At 56.2% G+C, this 21,334-nt stretch overlaps 2 protein-coding genes and 1 long non-coding RNA gene across 3 annotated transcripts; 1 reads left to right on the top strand and 2 right to left on the bottom strand.

Moving 5' to 3' along the window:
• Window positions 1-376: 376 nt before the first annotated feature.
• Window positions 377-16,421, bottom strand: KCNH4 (potassium voltage-gated channel subfamily H member 4). Its single transcript, XM_006055755.3, has 16 exons — window positions 16,303-16,421; window positions 14,190-14,423; window positions 13,725-13,871; window positions 13,467-13,591; window positions 12,386-12,629; window positions 11,923-12,080; window positions 8,474-8,681; window positions 7,844-8,038; window positions 7,207-7,406; window positions 5,141-5,390; window positions 4,338-4,570; window positions 3,645-3,683; window positions 3,095-3,447; window positions 2,731-2,837; window positions 2,030-2,103; window positions 377-772 (listed from the first exon to the last, which is right to left on the bottom strand). The coding sequence occupies exons 1-16, from the start codon at window positions 16,376-16,378 to the stop codon at window positions 377-379; spliced, it is 3,039 nt and encodes a 1,012-aa protein (XP_006055817.1). The 5' UTR covers window positions 16,379-16,421.
• On the top strand, window positions 13,757-16,511 carry LOC112583670. The gene is made up of 2 exons (XR_003107785.3): window positions 13,757-13,887; window positions 15,908-16,511. It is a non-coding gene; the product is annotated as an uncharacterized LOC112583670 (long non-coding RNA).
• Window positions 16,512-18,799: 2,288 nt separating this feature from the next.
• On the bottom strand, window positions 18,800-21,113 carry HCRT (hypocretin neuropeptide precursor). Its single transcript, XM_006055754.4, has 2 exons — window positions 20,134-21,113; window positions 18,800-19,289 (listed from the first exon to the last, which is right to left on the bottom strand). Exons 1-2 carry the CDS (start codon window positions 20,152-20,154, stop codon window positions 18,915-18,917), a joined length of 396 nt encoding a protein of 131 aa, XP_006055816.1. The 5' UTR covers window positions 20,155-21,113; the 3' UTR covers window positions 18,800-18,914.
• Between the last annotated feature and the right edge of the window lie 221 nt (window positions 21,114-21,334).

The following is a 21,334-nucleotide window of genomic DNA, read 5'->3' as shown; positions in this document are numbered from 1 at the left end:
TCTTTCCTCAGTCTTCATTTCCTAGGCTGGATCTGGGGCCCTTCCCCTACCCCACCCCCATCTCTACCTGCCTCCAGGTCCTGGGGAGAAAGCCAGACATCTCATCTGCCCAGCTTAATGGGCACTGCGGTCCATCTCATGCCTGTTGGGTTCCACGGCCTCAGGTGGCTCCCCTCACAGAGGAGAATAGAGGAAGGTTTGGGAAAAGGGAAGAGTCACAAGTGACCAGACTTGGTTAAAAAAAGGTCAGAGAATCCAGAGCCAACCAGACCCGCTGGTGGCTGCTGACCCAAGGCAGGAGGCCAAGGGGCCCGGCCCCTCCCTGGATGGCAGGCAGCAGCGCCCACCCCAGACAGGCCTGGGCCCGTGGCCAGTGTCAGTGGATCGTGTCTGACCTGGACCGGAAGCTGTGCCTCATGAGGCTTGAGTTCGAAGGCGGGGCCTCTGGCACTGGGGAGGATCCCAGAGGGTCAGGCTCGGAGAGGTAGGGGGACCGTACAGAGGGTCTCAGGTCGGGGTGGGCAGCCCCCATCTCTGCTGTCCCCACACTGGCCGGGCAGTGGACCTCAGCCCGAGTAGTATCGTGGAGGCCAGGTGGTGGTCCGGACATATAAGGAGAACTGCACGGAGGCCTCTGAGGTGGGCAAGGAGGGTGTGGGGGCCAAGCCGAAACTGTTGGATGGCCCGGGGGACCCAGTCTGGCCTGCAGCAGGCCCATCATGTGTCGAAGTTCCTGGCTAAGCTGAGACACTTCTCGGTTGAGACGGGAAATCTGTTGAAAACACATCAAATTGTCTCCCAGGTGCCACAACAGTCATCCCCCTCCGAGGCGCGCTCCCCTCCCCAGTTTACAAAGTGCTTTCACATCCACTCTCTGCTCAAGGCCACCCTCCGAAGAAGAAGAAGACAGGACAGGGGTTATTTTTGTCTAGATGTAAATACCCCAGCCTCTTTCCAAAAAAGGATTTGGGACGACAGCTATTGCTATTCCCACCCCCTCACCCCTGCCACGCACACACTTTTATAAGATGTAGAAGAATGTGCTCAAAGAGGCTGCACAGCTGTGAAGTGACAGACGCAGGCTTACTCTCAGGTGATACATCACAGGAGCTCAAGTGTCTATTCAGCATTTTTCAAATTTCGGGAACTACAGAATCAACTGAAAAACTTGTCAAAATGCCGATTTCTGGGCCCCACCCCAGACATTCCAAATTGGATGAGGCCCAGGAATCCGCATTTTAACAGGTTCTCTGGATAATGATGGTCTCTGAAGCTGGGGGACCACTGGTCTAGAACTGCCAGCTGAAGCAAGACTGACCTTGAATCCCACAGAACCAGGGCTGGCTCCGCCCCCTGACCCAGGCCCCGCCCCACCCAGGTGCACCCCTGGGGATGCCTGATGTTTATCAGAACCCAGGGAAGGCCCATTCCCGAGGGCTGGGCCTGGCTGCGCTGTGGATGTGGCTTTGAGATCCCTGAGGGGGAGGTGGAGACACAGTCTCAGCAAACAGGATCTGGGGCTCTTTCCCTAAAGGATTCAGATGGGAGGGTCCAGGCCCTTCAGGTTATGCCCCACAGTCCTCTGCCCAGACTGGTGGTGGTGGGGAGGGGAAGGAGACAGGGAGGGAAGGACTGGAGCATGTGACTTGGTGGGGGTAGGGGGAATGCCCCTGCAGGAGCAAATCCCTTGTCAGTGGAGAGGCCCTTCCCCGCCCCCACCCCCCCCACCGGGACAGACCTCCTGAGTCAGCTGGAATGCAGGGATGCAGCCCTCCCTGAGTACTTATAACCCGCTAGGGATCAACCGGGCACGTATGCACCCTCATCTCATGCACAAGATGGGAAGAACCATCTCCCCATTTTCAGATGAGGAGATTGAAGTTCAGAGTGGTTGTGGGGCTTGCCCAAGGTCACACAGCTAACATGAATATCTGAAATCAGGACTTGGGCTCCAAACCCTTTGCAATGCTGTTCTATGAGGCACATCTCTGATCCCAAGGTTGGAGGAGAGGAACGGACCCCAACTAACCTCCTGGTTCAGTCTGCAGACCTTTTCCTTCACCTCCTCAGCTTCAGGGGTGGCTTCCTGGCTGGGAATGGGCCCTGAAGACAGAGTGGGGAGAAGGGATGTTGGATGAGTGCAGGGAGCTTTAGTCTGCAGCCTGGGCTGGGCCCTTCCTGTCACTGGGCACGCCAAGAGCAAGGGTAGAAGAAGCTCTGGGGTCAGGATGATGGGAAACCCAAGCTCCTCAGGCTGGTTTTGAGGCCATATCACTTCCCCAACAGCTCCCCCGCCCCACCCACCTCCCACCCACCTCCAGCTCTAGGCACGGAGTTTCTCCTTGGAATCTGAACACAACCACTCTTCTGATCATGCCTGTGTGCCTTTCACTAACTGCCTTGTTCCGCAACTCAAACTCCTACCCACCCTTTAAGGCCCATCTCAAGTGTCCCCTCCTCTAAAAAGGAGAGTTAGAGGCTCCCTCCTTTCCCACCGAGGAGCCCCGTTCTTGTCGTGGCTCTTAGCACTCTGATCTGGAACCATTCGTCTGAGAACACAGGTATTGCCTCCACTAGACTGGGCACTTGCTAAGTGTGGGCCAGGTCTGGTTCATCTGTATGTTCCTAGCAGAGCACCCGGCAGCTGGTAGGCCCTTACTATGTGTGGGATGGGTGGATGGATGGATGGATGGATGGGTGACTGAGTTGAAGTCCACTGTTGGCCCTTACCTGCAGGAAGGGCCTGTGAGCGAGATCTAGGGTGCTCAGGCCTCCTGCTGAACCGGAACGTAGTGGCTTCTGCTGTGCTGCCAGAGTCCTCAATGCCATCCACTATCCTGGGATGGAGGCAGTAGTCATCAGTCCCGCGGGCAGAGAGTAAGGGCCAGAGCAGGGCAGAGCAGGCAGAGGGTGAAAGGGGCTGCAGCACCAGGGAGCTGGGGAGGAGTAGCCGTCACAGAGGGGTGGGGTTGCAAGCTGTGGTGGATCAGGAAGGGCGGGGTGGAGCACTGGTCAGAATGCTAGGGACAGAGCCCAGAGAAGGTTCTGGAAGCCAGCAGGGGTATAGGGAAGGCAGAGGAGGCTGGCATCTCACCGGGGACTGAGGTCCGGAGGTCCAAATGTTCCCAGTGGGGGAATGAGAAGCTGGGGGGGCTTCCAGGCAGCAGAGCCCCTGGGGGGGCCATGAGGGGAGGGGCTGTGGCCCCGGCCAGCCAGGGCAGGGGAAGGGGCTGGGGACAGGGAAGGAGAGGAGACAAGGGCTGAGAAAGGGGGCAGCTCCTCCCCCAAGAGGCTGACCAGGGAGCCCCGGGGCCGCGCTGGACTGAGGTTGGGCAGCAGGATAGGCCGCCGGGGCCTGGGACCACCGCCAGGCTCGGCCCCAGCCTCGGCCTCTGTGACGGATGGCTGGGTCTTGTCTGAGGAGGAGCCCAGGCTATCCGAGCGGGGCTGTGGGCAGAGGATGCAGCCGATGTCACAGGGCAATTGACAATGGGCCCCTACAGTAAGCAACAGCCTCCACTGGCATTGCTGCCCCCCATTGCCTCTCCCTTCACCCTGGAGCCAGGCAGTCAAGGAAAGGTGCACCCCCCCCGCACCCCCGCCTCTGCATGTGACTTCAACCCTACCCAGGAAGGATGCATTACCTGGGAGAGGCGAGGGGACCGGGAAAAGCGGCAGAGGCCCTGCGGGGACACAAGGGGGTTCTGGCTGACTCACACCTCCCCACTCCCCCAGGGCAGCACCTCCTAGTCCCACCCATCAGAAGAGTGGGGTTGGGGAATGTGAGGCCTTTTTGTGGAACTGAGTCAGAGATACCCCCAACTCCAACTCAGACAACTCCTGAGTGGCAACAGAAGTCTGAAAAGCAGTAAAAAACCAAGGTCTAGGGTATAAACTACAGATTTGGCCCAGAGCCTAAACCAAAAATGGGCCCGGGAAACATTTGCTGAGTGGAGCAGAGGAAGCCCCAGGGGAGGAAACCAGTCCAAGCAGGGGAGGGAATTGATGGAGGAAGAACACACGGAGGGGATTGCTTTCAAAGTGGGGGTCCTTTGAGGAGTCTGGATTGAGCAGAAGGGGGACCAACAGGAGGTGTGTCAGTTGAGTTGGAAGTAGAGTTGGTGAGAGGTGGTCCATGGGGTTGGGTGATGGTCCATGGCGTAGGGTCAGTGGGTTGAAGATGTTAAGTATGGCGGGGCAATGGAAGGGGTGCCCAGCGTAGAGAGATGATGTTTTCAGGGTGGAAGGAATTCATGAGGCTCTCTCTGGGGCTGAGGGAGGGTCTACTTTGAAGGAGGTGACCTCGGAGGAGGTGGAGGCCATAGGGGTCTACATACGTTGGTCTCAGAGCCGTGGCGCAGGTTGAAGGTGAGGTCCCGGGGCAGGCCAGCCCGGAAGGCAGCTCCATACTCAGGATAGAGCCTCAGGACCTCGGCCAGCCCTTGGCTGCTCAGCTGCTGCAGGCCACAGTAGGTGAGTGCCTTCACGTCAGCACTGGTCTTCAGCACGCAGCTTGGAGCTGTGCCTGACCCAGGCTCGGGGATATCTGCCCCAATCAGGTCTCCTTTTCCTGTGGGTGAGGGATAGGGACAGTCAGCTAGGGCAGAGGATATTAGTGGATGTGAGAGATGGTCAGTGTGTTTGAAGGATGGTTGAAGGTGGGTCAGTCAATGGAATTGGAGGAAATAATCAATGGAGTTGGCAGGTTGGTGGAGAATGGCTGGTGAAGTTGGGAGACAGTCAGTTGGGGAGGTCAGTAAGGCTGGAGGAATGATCCATGGAATTGGATGATCAATACAGAATGGCCAGAGGGGTCAATTAAAGGGTAGTGGGTCAGTGGAGTTGAAAGTTGATGGAGAAGGGTCAGGGGAGTTGTGAGACAGTATGGTGGGAAAGTTGATTTGGGGGAACAGTCACTGGGGAAGGGTTGATGGGTTCAGGGATGGCCAATGGGATGAGATCCTTATCTCATTATTCCTCTGAGGGGAATGGTCAAAAAGGGATGGTGGTAGGTGCTGGGACTGAGAGAGCGTACTCCTTTGCCAGAACACCAGCTATCCAGTCCCTAGATTCCTGGCCCCTCCCAAGGCCTTTGGGAGAAGGTTCCAGGGTACGGAGAAGGTGGAGGTGGGATCCTCACCCAGGATGGCCAGCACCATGTTGTCGCGGAGCACCTCCAGGGAGCCGGAGCAGACGTAGTAGTGCGCCTGCAGGGCGTCCCCGCGGCGCAGCAGGTATTCGCCAGGAGCGCAGAATGAGGTCTTGATGTGCAGGGAGAGGGCCCGCAGACAGCCCCTGCTCGCTGCTCCAAACAGCGGCAGCTGCAGGATCTCCCGATTCAGGTGCATAGCAATATCAGCTCTCAGCTCGTCTGGGAAGTCACGCAGTAACTGCATAAGGGGCAAAGGTCATTCTGGCCATTTTTTTTTCCCCCGGCAGCAGTTACTTGAGCTCTACAGATGTGTTGGGCTATCTTCAAGGACAGAGCTCTAATTACCCATTTCTGACCTTCAGGGAGACCTCTGTGTGTCTCATCTCAGTTTGACCTCCCAACGCAAGTCATGGGGCAGAGACTAGATCTTCTATCTGTCCACTGCCCATGGCTACACACACTGGTCACACACACACACATCCTAGTTACTCAACCCCGCATATGCACGGACCATCCCTGGTGGGTCAGCCTTCAAGCCAGGAGACTAGAAGTCAGCTCTGCATAAATCCCTGTGGGCTCTGGACAAACCCTTTCCCCTCTCTAGGCCTCAGTGTCCCCATCTGCAAAATGCAGGGTTACACTAGAGCTTGGATGTTAGTAGTGACCTCTTGGGGGCCAAACTTAACGTTCATGGTTCTACCCTCATCTCCTGGAGCCCCTTGGCCACTCAGGCTTGCTAACCTCTCCCTTTTGTTCCACTCGCTTCCTTCAGGCTCCTCTTCCTCAGCCAACCTACTTCCTCAGCTCTCCTCTTAGTTTGTACACTCTCCCTGCATCATAGCGACCAGCGCCATGACTTTCCCCCCTTCCCTGTGAGTCTGGAGTCCTACCTCCGGGTCCAGACCTGTGTGTTCAACTACCCATGGGCAGCCTCCACCTGGATCCCCCACAGGCATGACACCCTCATCATGGCCCAACCCTAACCTCTCAGTTTCACCCCTAAATCCAATCTTCCCTGGGTAATGCTTCCATCCCACCCTTTGGCCGAAGCCAGAAACCCGGGAATCCCTTTGAGCTTCTTTCCTGCAACCCGCTGATCACCAAGTCCCAAGGCTCCTGCTCTCAGAAGTACCTCCTGGGGGACTTTCCTGGTGGTCCAGTGGATAGGACTCCACACTCTCAATGCAGGGGGCCAGGGCTTGAATCCCTGATGGGGGAACTAAGATCCCACATGCTACAACTAAGCCCACAAGCACTCCTATGCCACCACGACTTCAGAGCCCATGCACTTCAAGTAGAGAATCCTGTGGACCACAACAAAGACCCAGTGCAGCCAAAATAAATAATTTAAAAAAAGACTTTCTGGATCTGCGGGTGACTCCTGAGCCTAAAAATGTGGTAGGACAAAATCTAAATCCAAGGCCATCCCTGAGTTTGGCCTGCCCCCTTCCAAGCCCCTCTCTCCACCCTCTGCCGCTCCTTCCTCTGCAGTGCTCACACACCCTTTCCTGAAAACTCGATGAACTATTTTCAGTTCCCTGAACTTGTCCTGCTCTTTGGCATCAGTAGTACCAGACGTGTGTTCCTACTGCTCTTTCTGCCTGGAATGGCCTTCTGGTGGCAGGCCAGTTTCCTTCTTGTCCTTCACGATGTTCACTTTTCTGTGCCACCTCCCCTGACACTTCGAGTTTCAGACACAATGATGGTGCTGCTGTACCCACTCTCTCCAGTAGAGTCCCATTCACTGCGTAACTCTTTGTTTACCAGGCTGTCTCCCTCACCAGGCTGCTGTCTCCCTGAGGGTAAGGGCTGGGGGTAATCCAGGACTCCTGTGTCCAGCACAGAGGCTGGCCCAAGCAGATGCTCGACCATGGCATTAGCCACGTGTAAAGGAAAAGGGATGTGGACTCCGGTAGGTGTGTGACCTTGTGAACATCATTTCGTTTCCCTGCAATCCATTTGCTTCCATCCCAAACCCTGAGAGGCCTCGACCCCATTCCCAGCTCCTGCACCTCTGCGCTGCAGGTACAGGGCGCCCCCCAGCCACTCACTACCTCGTTGGCGTCAATGCCGCTGTTGACCGCCCACGTGGTCTGGAAGTACTCGAGCATGCGCTGCTTGAGCGGCCGCGGTAGGCGGTGCACACGGATGAAGTCCTTGAGGTCCTTCATGCGGCTGTGGTAGAGCGAGCGGCGCGAGTACATGCGCTGGATGATGGCCGTCACGTTCCCGAATACCACGGCGTGCATCAGCGCTGTGGCGCGCAGCGGGCAGTCAGGGGCGGCCACCCCTCCGGCCTCCGCCCCTCCCCCCGCCCTCCACGGCGAGCCCGCTGCCCTGGACCAGTCTCTGCGCTCCTGGGGAGGGGCAGGAGAGCCAGAGGGCCCCTGAGTGCCTACCTGATGCCAGGTTCTGGGTTTGGGGCAGGGAATAGCAGTTGGTCCTGAGACGGGTCACACCTGATGCTTCTCTCATGCCCAACCCCATTAGGTCATGAACTTGGGCTTCCCATCCCTTTCGCAAGCAACCCTCCAGTTTGTGGCCGTTCCCCCCAAGGCCAGCATGTAGTAGGTGCTGAGCAAACATCTATGAACGAATGTCCTCCCAGTGTCTGGTCATGGGTGGACACCTTGCCTTCTCTGGGTCTCAGTTTCCCCATCTGCACGCTGGGCTTGGTAGGCCCCGCCTCACCGCCTATGAGCATGGTGCAGATGGAGAAGATCTTCTCGGCGTCAGTGTTGGCGCACACGTTGCCGAAGCCCACGCTCGTGAGGCTGCTCAGCGTGAAGTAGAGCGCGGCGATGTAGGCGCTGCGCCGCGACGGGCCGCCAGCTGAGCCGTTGACATAGGGCACCTCCAGCCGCTTGCCCAGCTCGTGCAACCAGCCTAGCGGGTGGAGGGATGCAAGGAGCCCCGGCTGTGCAAGCAGTGGAAAATGGGGTTTCCCTGAGCTGTCTGCACTTGACCCTGGGTGAGGGGACTATTTACAGAGGTGAGGGGAGGTTTGCACAGGAAATGTGAGGAGCAGCTGGTGTCTGGGCCTCCCGGCCCTGAAGTGGTTACAGTTGCAATTCAAGGCTACCAGCTCCCTACACTGCTGACTGTTTAGGGGCCCCTTCCATTCTCTAAGAGTTTGTAAGTGCTTCCTGTGCACAAGGAGCTGGGACTTGATGGCCTATTTGATTGCATGTTTATTGGAGGGATGGAGGAATATGGAGTGGGGGCGGGGTCCTGATTGGGGTGGGGGTGTCAGCTTGGGGGCCTGCCTGGACAGGGCAGGAGAATGGGTAGTTGGTGAAAGCCTGGGGGCCAGTGGCTCACCGATGTCCCAGAGCAGGGGGTCGTTGGCCTCCATCTCCCGGCGCCCGATGACATACCAAACGCAGGCCATCCAGTGGGCAAGGAGCGCAAAGACCGACATGAGCAGCGTGAGCACCACAGCGCTGCACTGCGAGTACCGCTCCAGCTTCTGCAGCAACCGCAGCAGCCGCAGCAGCCTCACCGTCTTCAGCAGGTGCACCAGCGATGTCTGCGGAGTGGGCGCAGCAGGGGAGGCTGTCAGCAGGCCCCCCAACGTTCCCCCCTCCCCCAGGTGCCCTGGAGCTAGGGGAGGCTGCCTGAGGGAAAGGATCCTTGCTGTGCTGAGAAGGTGACCAGGAAATGCAAGGGGGACAGGATGATACTAAAACTAATCATGGGAACTTCCCTAGCGGCCCAGTGGTTAGGACTCTGCACTTCTACTGCAGGGGGCGAGAGGTCAATTCCTGGTCAGGGAACTAAGATTCCACAAGCCATGCAGTGTGGCGACCAATACGACAACAACACAACCCTAATAATGGCTAACAGCAAGTACTATGTGGGTCAGGTACTGGGCTAAATAACTGTAATCCTCATAAAAACAAACAAACGTACGCCTTCAGTCCAATTTTCATCACCGTTCTTAGTGTGCAGATGAGTATACTAGGGTTCAGAGAGGCTGGTGACTTGCTCAAGGTCACAGACCAAGGAAATCATGGAGCTGGGATTCAAATCTGAGTTGACACCAGAGTCCACTTTGTGCTATACTGCCTCTTAGCACCTTGGCTGGTAAAAGGGCAAGGCAGAGGCAGGACGTGGAGAAGGCAATGGCACCCCACTCCAGAACTCTTGCCTGGAAAATCCCAGGGACGGAGGAGCCTGGAAGGCTGCGGTCCATGGGGTTGCAAAGAATCGGACACTACTGAGCGACTTCACTTTCACTTTTCACTTTCATGTATTGGAGAAGAAAATGGCGACCCACTCCAGTGTTCTTGCCTGGAGAATCCCAGGGACGGTGGAGCCTGGTAGGCTGCCATCTCTGGGGTCGCACAGAGTCAGACACAACTGAAGCGACTTAGCAGCAGCAGCCGCAGCAGCAGGACAACAGACATAATGATCTCTGGTCCTTGCTCAAAGCCCCCAGTGTCTTAAGTACAATCAGCTGTGGACAGGGGAAGGTATAGGGACCTCATCCCTTATGGATCAGCTACAGCTGGGATGCTGAGAGAAGGAGAGCAGGGTACTTAGACTGTGAGGCCCCAGCCCTTGCAGGGTTTGGTGGGAGTTGCTGAAGTTAGTCAGGGTCCTGTAAAGGTTAGCTGGTATTAACTATGACTGTTTTGGTTGTGTTTTGATAAGCCCTTCCAGTCTTGGATATGATACGCAGGTGGGAGCTTATGTTCTCATTGCTCTGGGTGGGGTAGCCTGGAGGCTAGGGCTGGGGGCTCTGGGGTAGCACATGTGGAACTTTGTATGAAGGCCCTTCACTGTCCCTTCAGGGGCTTCCAGGAGCACCCCCCCTTAGCCCTGGCCCTACACAGCTCCTGAGTCACATGCCATTTTCTCTAATTTTAGACAAAGGAGTTGGAAAGGAGGTGACTCTGATGGACCCTCTCCAGAGTTTAGGAGCTTCCCAGGGAGCTCAGTGGTAAAGTATCTGCCCACCAATGCAAGAGACTCAGGCTCGATCTCTAGGTCAGGAAGATCCCCTGGAGAAGGAAATGGGAAACCATTCCAGTATTCTTGCCTGGAGAATTCCATGGACATAGGAACCTGGCAGGCTACAGTCCATGGGGTCTCAAAGAGGCAGACACAACTTAGCTACTGAACACGCACTTCAGGGTTTAATGCCTGCCCCTAGCTCTCAGAGCTCCTGACTCCAACCTTGAGTTCTTCAAGGCTTCCCCTTGTCACCTACCCCTGGGTCCTATTCCCTTGGGGCCCTCCTTTCCTCATTGGACCAGGATGTCTCAGGCCTGGTTCCTTCAAGTCCATGGCTCTGCCAGTGCCTACTTAGCCTCCATCTTTGCTCTGCTTCCCTCTAGCCCCAGCATGGCTCCTCCTCTCTCCTCGTGCCAGACCATCCACTCAGGTACACTGGTTTCCTGGGAAGCAGGGTGGCATGCTGGAAAGAATTCTAGACCAGGAGTCTAGGGACCTGGTTCTAGTCTCTCGTCTGCCATTGCTAGCTGTGTGACTTTCAACAAGCCACTCAACCTCTCTGAGCCTCTGCATCTACCTCTGAGAAAGAGAGATATGAGAATCTGCCCTGAAAGGTTACTGTGAGGTTCCTACGTGATGATGTGTGAAAGAACTTAGAAAACTGTAAAGTGCTCCTGACGCTACCAGAGAAGGGGGGACTGCCTGGTGGGCACAAACCAGGTGGGGATGCACCCAGGGGACAAGTAGGGAGCTCCACTTGGAAGGGCCAGAGCCTCAGGGCAGACACACCCACATGCACGTGTGTGGGAGCATGCACACACGTGTACACAGCCAGGAGAAGAGGCCCACAGCCCGTTGGCGGCTAGTTAAATCCGGCTGCGTGTAGGTGGTTTCCCGCTATAGCTGAGTGTGGCAGGCAGAGGAGCACACGGGGAGACTGCTCTCCACCTCCCCACTCAAGGGGGTCTGGGGACACAGGGTGGGACTCCCTCTTCCTGGGCCATAGAAGACCTAGTATCTGCCAGCTGGGTGCAGAGCTGACCACTGAGGGCGCCTCCAGGCAGTTCTGGGACTCTCTGCCTCCAAGTCCGCCCCGCAGCCTCTACCTCCTCATCTTGGCTTGCTACGTTCCCCCTAAATGTTCCCTCTCCTGTCTCCTGCCAGCTGGGGCCTATTCTGTCTAGGGTCTAGCTCAGCTCTTACCTCCTCCCTTGGGAACCCTTCCTAGACCACGCCAGCCTCTGCCCAACTGCCGTGCTTTGGCTTCCTCGCAACAGCCAGATTTCAGATCAGTTTTGCGGGAGCCTGTGTTCCAGCCTGGAATCCCAAGGTTGGTTAGTTCTGCGTCCAGCCCCTGCGCAGCACTACCTGGGCCCTGTCTTGCAGTCCATTCACCTCTTCTGCTGCTGCTGTCTCCACCAGCTTAGCTGCCGAGTGGCTGAATCCTTATCCCTCTCCTCCACAGTGACCATGCCTTACACAGTGCTTTGCAGACAGCTAAATGCTCATCCGTTGTTTGTTAAATAAAAATGTGAAAAGTGCCACTCATTTGGCTGCAGACCAATGCCGCCTTGGTAGCCCTAGTTAGATTTTCATTTGTCTCAGCTTCCCTCAGAGACTGTGAGCTGAACTCCCCAAGAAGGCAGACGCTCTTGGATCCTTCTTGGTTTCTAGTGCTGGGCTCTGCCCATCACAGATGCCTGGCAAATATTCACTGATGACTGAGTCTGGGACTGATGTGGGTCCCTTAGTGGGAGATGCTGTGTTGAAGTTGCCAGGCTAGGCTGCAAGGCAGGACAGGGATCACTCACCACGGTGATGTTGAAGACGTAAAGAAGGTCAAAAGGTAGAGCAGCAATAAGGTCAATAAAGAACCAGGTGGCCAGATAGTGGAGGCCAATGGAACGAGGAGCAGAGACCACCTGGCCAGACTGGGACACATAGGTGGTGCGGAAGTTCAGGATGATATCTGGGGATGCAAGAAGCTGTTACTAAGGGTCCTTGGCCAAGGTACCTTGGGTAAGACTCAGAATAGTGTTGGAGGCAGGGGTGGGGATGATGGAGTGGGCTTCACACTGGTTCTTAAAAGAGGAGAGGTCTAAAGGCTGAAGGCTCCAAGAATCAGGGGTAGGGTTCATGGACCATGAGGACATAAAGACACAGAAATGGGTGGGCTTTAAATATCTGGGTCTGGCAAGCCCAGGATGAAACAAGGCTTGGGTGAGTGGGTCCCTCCAGCCCACCCGCCAGGGTACATGGGGCAAAGGGTCTAACCCAGGATGAAGAGCATCTCCACGGCGATGTCGCTGACAAGGGTGTGTCGGGACGTGATGGGGGTGTCGTCATCACCCGAGAAGCAGACGTTGTAGGGAACAGTGACCGCAACGTAGAAGGTGGCAAGGAGGATGAGGCCATCCCAGACGGCTTTGGGGACGCTGTAGTGGAGGAGGAGGCAGCGGGACCCCCCCACGGAGGCCACCTTGTATTCGGGCACTGATGGCTTTGGCTCAAACACGTTCTAAGGGGAGAGGGGTGGTGGTTGGGGACACTTGGGGGAAAGAGGAGCCAAAGCTGGGGGAGGGACAGGTAAGGAATGGGGAAAGGGGTGGAGTGGGCACTGCAAGCACAACCACGAGAGGATGTAGAACGTGCAGGAGGTGGGGGTTGGCAGCGGCCACCTGACACTTCCTTCCTCTGCCAACTTACTGCTCTTTGGAATCACTCACATTTTGTGTGTGTGTGAGTGTGCGCGTGAAAGGTTTCTAAGGTTGGACCTTTACCCTTCTTGAGAAGGTGATTATGACCAGTCAGACAATGCCCTAGCTTGAGGGGTCACTAGCTTCTCCCTCAAGATCCTCTTGGGTTCTAGGGATGCAGTGGAGGATAAGTATATCCCAGGGGCAAGGGGAGGCTGGCATGGCATATCCCATTCCCTGTTGCCATAACAGTCTGCTCAGAAGGTTGGAGACCCATGGATTCATCAGGGTCCTAGGAGTGGTACACAGGGTCAGATGCCAGACCCCAATGGGGGCTTTCTCCCTGAGACCACTAACGTGGTTTCATACCCCCCACGACGTAACCCTAAGACCCAAAGGTGGGTGATGTAATTGCTGCTACAGCCCCACCTTTGTGGCATCATCAGAGCAGGGTAATGTCAATCACAAGGAAGCAGGGAAGAGGGGGATGAAAGGAGGTGTGGGGGAACATGGGATAGAGCAGACAGCCATACATGAGGAACGGCAGACAAAGGAACAAGCCACTGGAGGGAGATTGGACAGACAAGGAAACAGGGACATAGTAGCAAGGGCGCCTCAGAAACATGTCTGGGAGATGTTGGGGTGGAGACTGGACTCACATTGGTTTTCATGCCTCCCTGGCCCCGGCGGCCAAAGTGGCCGGTCAGTCGGTGTAGGACAGTACGGCTCTGCCTCCTGGCAGATCGAAGTCTTGAGCTGGCTCCCCTCCTGCCAAGGGAGTTTTCTGTTGGGAAGAAGGGTTTGGCAATAAGTGGGGGCACATCCATGAGGCTGAGTAGGGAAAGGGCTTGGGTGCCCTTGGGCAAGGGCTTCTGACCATTCACGCCATCTCCCCAGAGTTGCAGCCTTGAGGTTACCATGATTACTATCGCCATGGCCTCCTGGGGGGCCAAGTCCTGGGCCTCCACTCTGAGTGATGTCCTTGAAGGAGAAGAGGAAAAGTACAACCTCCCCCATCTCATTCTTGATGGGCATCATGTCCAGGAGGCACCAAAATGCTGAGCCTGCAGGTGTGGAGAGGTAAGAGGAGGAGGGTGAGCAGCCCGTGGCATCTCCTTCTCTCTCATCCCCCTTTGTTCCTGGGCATAATCAAAGGGCTTGGCCAAGGATTAGAGCTGGAAAGCCCAGAGATTTTGTCAGCCGTCTCCTTCACCTTCCTGATGGGAAAACCATGGTTCAGAGAGGGTCAGGGATACATTCAGTGCCACACAGTCAGCTTGTGGCAGTGTGGGGACCAGCAACCAGGCTTCTGCTGTCCTAAGTGGACTCTGGGTAAGGTCTGGGGTCTGGGCAGGACGGCAGGGCAGGCCGGATCCCCTCACCATCCTTTCGGTAGAAGCAGATTTCAGCGCGGTGCTCCTGATGGCCCTCCAGAGCCTTGTGCAGCCTCTGCAGGGCTGGCTCACTGGTCTCTGGACCGTACAGGAAGCGGCAGCTGCAGGTTTTCTGCATGACCTCGGTGCGGCCGTAGCCTGTGAGCTCGCAGAAGCCGTCCGAACAGTAGACAATGGGAAAGCCCCGTGGGCCCTGTGCGTTAGCCAGCAGGAAGTTGCTGTCTGTGGGAAGAAGGGGTTAAGGTCAGGCCAAGGCCAAGAGGGGAGCTCAGTTTCCAGGTGAGGCATACCTCCCCCAAGCTGAGGTCAGAGATCCTAGAGACAGGAGCTTCCCAGGTTTCCGTGGGATTCCTGGATCCCCTTTGAGATGTCCTGAAATGAGAGTAAGACGAGCTAGAGCAAGAGGACCAGGACTTAAGGGTGGCCTGGAGCTGGGACAGGGTAGTCTAGGGGGTTGGAAAAGGAACTCCAAGAGGTCATGACTTCTGCCTTGAAGCTGATCAGCTCTTACTGTAGCAGCAGCACAGCATAGTGAGTAAGGGCATGGGCTCCAGCACCCTATCCCTACCACTTGCTGACTGTGTAACTCGGAGCCAGTTAATGAACTCCTCTGGGCCTCAACTTCCTTATCTGAAAAGTGAGGGATTATATATCTTCCTCAAAATGTTTGGTGTGAGTTACATGGGTTACCTGGGAAGAGCAAATCCTGGCACATAGTAAGTGTTACACTGAGAAGGTGAAATGATGCCCCACATTTGCCCAGCTTTCAAAGCACAATCCATAGCTGCTATCCTGGATAAGGTAGAGATTCTGGCATTATCACACCCATTTTACTGATAGGAAACCAAAAAGCAGAGGTTATCCAAACTCACAGAGTTTAGTATCCAGTCTCCTTTGTGGAGGGAGGAAGACAGTGATGAATAGCATCCTCATTCCCTGACTTCCAGGAAAAGTCCTCTTTTTAGCATCCCTTAGCTAAGTTCAGGGGGTCTGTCCCAGTTCTCAAAGTTTGACAGGCTTGAGCAATGAAGTTGTGGCTCCAGCAAACCCAGCAACAGAACCTGAGCTGGCTCCCCTCCAGTTCCACTGGGTGGGAGGCCTCAGGGGGGCTCGGTAGGCCATCTAGGGATCGTCTCAGCTGAAGGAAGGGATCTGAGAAGAAACCAGTCCTGGGGTGCTAGGAGGGGTGAATGTCTGGGGATGGAGCAGCTGATGGGGATACTGAAGGTGCCTGGGAGGTGCTGGGCCCTGGGCAAGCAGCCTCCTTCCATCCCAGGTCTGTTGCCCGGGTGATAGGCACTATGGAAACAAGGGAGGTGTGTGTGGGGGCAGGGTGAGGAGGAGGGTAGGGCCCCGGCGGCTGTTTCCTCCCTCAGGTACCGCTCCCCCCACCTTCCAGATCTCAGCCTGGGTGTCCGAATCGGGCAAGGGGAGATGGTTCAGTTCCAAAGTAGGAAAAGGGAATGGCGGGAGACGAGGAGGGGAAACAGAATGGTGGCTGTCCAAGGTGCTGAACCTGGAACTCAAGCTCGGTTGGGAGGGCAGGCAGTTCTCTCCCTTACATAGACCACCCCCTGCCTTCCTGCCATACCTCCCCCAGACAGGGACGCGCTACAATTTGGGGGTGCCTGACCTTAATCCAAGCTGGGTCCTGCAAAAGTCTGACCTTTTTTATGTCTCTCTCTTTTATTTTTTTCTGGGGGAAGGAGATGCTGCAGTCGTCGGGGAGCAGACCCCAAAGCACCTGGCCACTTCGTCCCACCTCCGCGTCTTGGATACTCCCGTACACGCCCACAGCAGAGCCCTGCCCGAGAGTGGGCGGCTCTCAAGGACTCCTCCGCTTTTCCGCACAAAGAACCTTTCCTGCCTCCTGTCACACACCCCCAACCTTGGCTGCCCGCACTCTTGGTCCTCTCCACGTCTCCCCTCCCAGGGCGCTGCCAGTCCTGCTCCTTTACTGGGGCTCTGGGAGTTCTTAGACCCTCCTAGCCCATTCTCCTCGCCTTGGGTCTCTCTCATCATATTCAGGAGACCCACGCGAGCGCCAAAGGAGACTTGACCTCTAGCTCGAACCCTCAGCTCCAGCCTCCACCCAACTCACGCGTGCCGTCGAAGCGGGTGGCGATGGTGTCCAGGAAGGTGTTCTGCGGGGCCAGCAACCCCTTCATGACCGGCATGGCCTCGGGGCGCAGATTCCAGGCGCAGCGCTGGGGGCGTTCAGCGCGGCCGGGCCGGAGGGGGCGCGCTGCCGGCGGGGCCGGGGCGCCCCATGCGCCCGCCTGCCTCTTCCCCTCCCTCTAGGCGCCGCCGCCGCCGCCTCTCTGTTCCAAACCCAGTAGCTTTCCGCTTGTCTCGGCGCCGCCTCGGTCCCCCCACCTCCCCACGGGCCAGGTTCTTTCCCTAGGGCTCGCCCGGAGCCCGCCACGTGGCCCCGCACGGGGAGGGGCCGCCAGCGACACCCTCTCTCCCCTCCGCTGCCCTCCTCTGGCTGGGGAGCGGCCCACGCGTGTCTCTCCCGCAGAGAATTTGGGACACGCCCACCCGAGGCCGAAGCGCCAAGGGATGGGGCGGGGCTTGAATGACAGACACGCCCACCTTCCAGGGTGGCCACGCCCCCACGCGTGTTTCCCTGGCGGCTCCTTGTGTCTCCTCCCCTCGGGTTCCCCCTCTAGCCGCCCACGCTGGGACTCGTGTCTGGTTCACAGCGCCGCCTGCTGGAGTTGGGATATCTCGCAGCAACCTCAGCTTCCTGCGCTCCAGTATGAGACAGCAAAGAGTTAAAGAGGTTAGTTTTGTCGGTGCAGGATCGATGAGAGGGCAGGAAACTCAAATGCTAGAATACTTAACCGTCACTTGTGCCTTAGTTTGCATAGGGTACCCTGGCTAACTCTGCCTCTAACCTCAACAGGATGGATGAAAAGAGCTCTGGAGTCCACTGGGTAGAAATCCCAGCTCTGCTGCTTTCTAATTGTGTGACTCAGCCTCCAGCAGCATCACTGTCTTTACCTGTCAAATGGAGCTAATAATTTTTACCTCGTATAGTTGTGTGAATTTAATAGCATAATGCATATCGTTGGCACACAATGTGTTGGAGAGCAATTGCCTCCTTATTCGCCTCCTCTTCCTATCATTCTGATTTAATCCTCCTTCTCTCTGCAATCATTCAAGTGGAAGAGAGGTTGGAGGTAAATCTGGGGCTGAGAAAGATGGTTTCAAGGTGAGCAGTCAGTTTATAAATCCCCAAAGTGCACCGGTGGACTTTGTTCTTCATCTTCCCCAAAACGAAACCAGTGCAGCAAGAAGGACCCAGGTGAGACCAGACACGGGACTTTTCACTATGGAAGCAGAAAATTACTGTGGCAGCTGAGTGTGGTGGCTTAGGGTGGCTGCTTCCTGGGAAAAAAAACAGCTAAAGCCAATGACAAAGGGAAGATGGGCTGGGGAGAGGGCAGGCCAGGGCTCCTCACCCTCACCCCAAGTCTGAGCTGGGCGTTATCTGGGACGTTGTATGCTAAAAAGTGCCACATCTTTCTGCACCTCTACTTTTGGGTTTTAGTTTCCTAGCGCTGCTGTAACAAAGTACCACAAGCTGGGTGACTTAAACAATAGAAATCTGTTGTTTCCGTTCTGGAGGCTGAAAGTCCAAGACCAAAATGACTGCAGGGTTGGCTCCTTTTGAAGGCTTTGGATGAATATTTGTTGCATGCCTATTTTCTAGCTTCTGGTGGCTTATTGGCACTTTTTGGCTTGTAGATCCATCACCCATCTCTGCCTTCATGTTCACATGGATTCTCCTCGTGTGCATTTGTGTCCAAATCCCCCCTTTTTATAAGGACACGTCATATTGGATTAGAAGCTCACCCTACTCCAGTATGATAGATTTTTTTTTTTTTCAGTATGACTGAATTTTAACTAATTTCATCCACAAAGACTATTTCCAAATAAGGTCATGTTCTGAAGTGCTGGGGGTTAGGACTTCAAATGTAAATGAGGAAGGGGGAGGGGTTGCACAATTCAACTTGTCACAGGTGTGTTCCGTTGAAATTGCTGGAAAAATCTTGCCTCATCCCTGCTTAAGAACTTCTGACTCTCAGCTACCTACAGAATAAAGTGCAAAGCCTGATGATCTGTGAGGGCTTTCACAATCTGGGCTGCACAAGCCTAAATGCCTCCCCTTCAGTGCCTCACCGCTCCCCCAAACGCCCTATCCCACACTGTAGCCCTCTGGAAGATTCCTGTTGAACCTATCTTATATTCCCTGCCTTTTCGGCGGGCGCGGCTCCCTGCTTCCCAGCCGCATCTCGCTCCTCTGCTTGCATTTTCCTCCGCGTTTCTCAGGAAAGGCCTGGCGATTCAGAATGACTGGTGGAGCACCGAGGACCGTGTCTGCCCCCATTCTCCCCTCCTATCACTCACATATGCGGTTCTCACCGCTCTCCAGGGCCTTGCATAGTTTCTTGCCCTAAGAGCGCCCACCCGAGAGTGGTTCAAAGACTCCCAAACCGAACTCCAGGTTTTCCGGCTCTTTACGGTTCGAAAGACTCTCACGCCCCCTGGAGGGCGGGACGCGACCGCACAGGGACAGAGAGCAGCCACACTAAGAGAGGGAGACTTTATTCCCCTTTTTCCTGCGAGCTAACACTTTTTTTTTTTTACCCCTGCGGGGGTGAGGGAGGGGCCAGGGTAGGGCCAGGACTGGATCCGAGCGAGAGCTCACACCCCGGACCGTCCCCCAGGAGCCACGGACGAGGCGGCGTCAGAGGGACACCGGCGGCCGGAGCAGGGGCGCAGCGCTGGCTCTGCGCCTGCGCGGCGGCCCATGGTCAGGATGCCTGCCGCGTGGTTGCCGCTGGCCTGCAGGAGGCGCTGCAGCCGGCCCTGGAGACCCGGGGGCCCTGGCCGCCGCTTGCCCAGTGTGAGGATGCCGGCCGCGTGATTGCCCGCGCCGTGCAGCAGCTCGTAGAGGCGGCAGGAGCACGTCTTCTGACGGCAGCAGTCGGGCAGGGGCTGCGCGGCCGCCCCAGGTGACAGCAGCGCGGGGGGCAGCAACAGTAGCAGGAGCAGCAGCGTCACGGTGGCCCAGGAGACCTAAGGAAAGCGGAGACCGGGCGCTGAGGGTCGCCCGCATGCCAGCCCCTACGTCCGGGTCCTGCCCAGCTGGCTCCGCGCCCCCTCGTGGCCGGCGCTTCTCACTCGCTGTCGCCTGGCTTTCCTGCCTCGGTTCAAAGCTGTCTGAAGGGCTGTCTGAGACGACTGAGCGACTGAACTGACTGACTGACCTTAAGATCCAGCAGAGCATCTCCTCCAGTAACCTCTTTGAAACCCCCCTGGGCAGAATGAATCTCTCTCTCCTCTGGGTGCCGTTAGTCCCTTGTTAGCCTCATTAGAGCGCTGACCATTCCATTTGAAACAGGCATGTCTGAATCTGCCCCAGAAGTTTATGGAGACTTTGCTCAGGGAAACAGAAGCCCCATTTATCCGCTCCTCCTCCCCATAGAGGGCAAACACTGGAAAATCAAGGACTGGCAGGATCCAGATCGTTGTTTTGACTGCCTGCTCCCTTGTAGGGGAAACGATTCTGTGGGTTTGGACCCGTTTCCTATCCTTTCATGGGGCACAACGTCCTCACTTGTAAACTGGGTATTAAGTAATTCCTACTGTGCAGGGTTGCTGGGAGGATGAGATAAGATGACAGGTGCAAATTGCACCTGATACATAGTAAAAGCTCGATAAACATGAACTCTTAGGAGAACAGGGCATAGTCCAGTGTTAGCTAAGGCAGATTCTCTGTCAAGGGTCCACCCTGCATCCTGCTTCAGAACCCATATAGTTTAAAGACACTTTCAACCTTCCTTCTAGCTCCCCGAGCAAGCATTCTCACTGTCCCCTGTCTCATTGCCCCTAAGTCACCCCTCCATCCCTGGGTCTTTACCTTTGTAGAGGAAGGATTCATGGTGTCTGGAGCTCAGAGTTGGGTAGCCGGGAAAGGTGTCATCTGCAGTGGTCCGAATAGCCAGGAACTTTGAGGCTGTCAACTGCAACTCACTAGCAGGAGCCTGGGGTTTATAGTGCTCAGAGGTGGTAGACGGGGAAGGGGGAGAGATGGGTGCTTGCATCTACTCCGGGAACAGACAAAGGCAAGTCTAAGATTAGCCTCCCGCAGGAGTGCGGTCTCCAGGCTGGGCCCCAGGAATGACCGCCAAGGCGATCAGAGTCTTGAGTTGGATCTCTGTGCCTCTGGTCCCCCACCTTGTCTGTCTGCCTGCTCCCTGGAGATGGGGCGGTCTCCAGGCACTAATGAGGCCACCTTGCTCCTAGGAATCTGGGAGCACAAAAGAGGTCTTGCCTGGGGGCTGGCGTGGGACAGTGCATAGGGGGAGCTGCTAATTAAGGGCAGGAAAGGAAGCAGTCGTGAGACCCACCCTCCATAGGATATGTGTGTCTGGGGGAGGGCAGCCAGGCAACAGCCTCTCTCCCCTGCTCCTGTCTGTACCCCTGGGGCCTTTATGCTTCAGGGCCTTCTTCCTCTGTGGAAAAGGTGTTTTAGCTGACTTTCCCTCCCCTCTGGCTCTTCTTCCTTCTGCCCCTTCCACCAACCTCCAAGATGGAGAACCTTGAAAAGCCACTCCTGGGCAGTGGGAGGACACCAGCCAAAACTGATGTTATCCTTCCATCTCCCCAGCTTTCTACCTGGTTGGGCTGCCTCAACGGGATGGATTGAGTCCCATCCCACCATTGGCAGGAGGAGAGCCACCATGGGGAGAAGGACACGTGCCATCTCTAGGCTGGAGTTTCTCTTATCTAGGGCACTGTCTACTGAGCACCGGTTCCGTGCCAGGCTCCGCTCTGGGCGCTGGAGCGACAGAGTGCATAGGACATTGCCTGGTTTTCTTTTAAAAAAAAAACATAATTTATTATTATTATTAATTTATTGGCTGCACTGGGGCTTCCCAGGTGGCACTGTGGCAAAGAATCTGCCTGCCAATGCAGGAGACATGGGTTGGATCCCTGGGTCGGGAACATCCCCCCAACCCAGGAGTAGGAAGTGGCAACAACCCACTCCAGTATTCTTGCCTGGAAAATTCCATGGCCAGAGGAGCCTGGCGGACTACAGTTCGTGGGGTTGCAAAGAG

The sequence above is a fragment of the Bubalus bubalis genome, chromosome 3 (assembly GCF_019923935.1).
Source record: "Bubalus bubalis isolate 160015118507 breed Murrah chromosome 3, NDDB_SH_1, whole genome shotgun sequence".
NCBI lineage: Eukaryota > Metazoa > Chordata > Mammalia > Artiodactyla > Bovidae > Bubalus > Bubalus bubalis.
The sequence above is the reverse complement of the archived record's forward strand: the minus strand, read 5'-3'. Positions and strand labels throughout refer to the sequence as shown.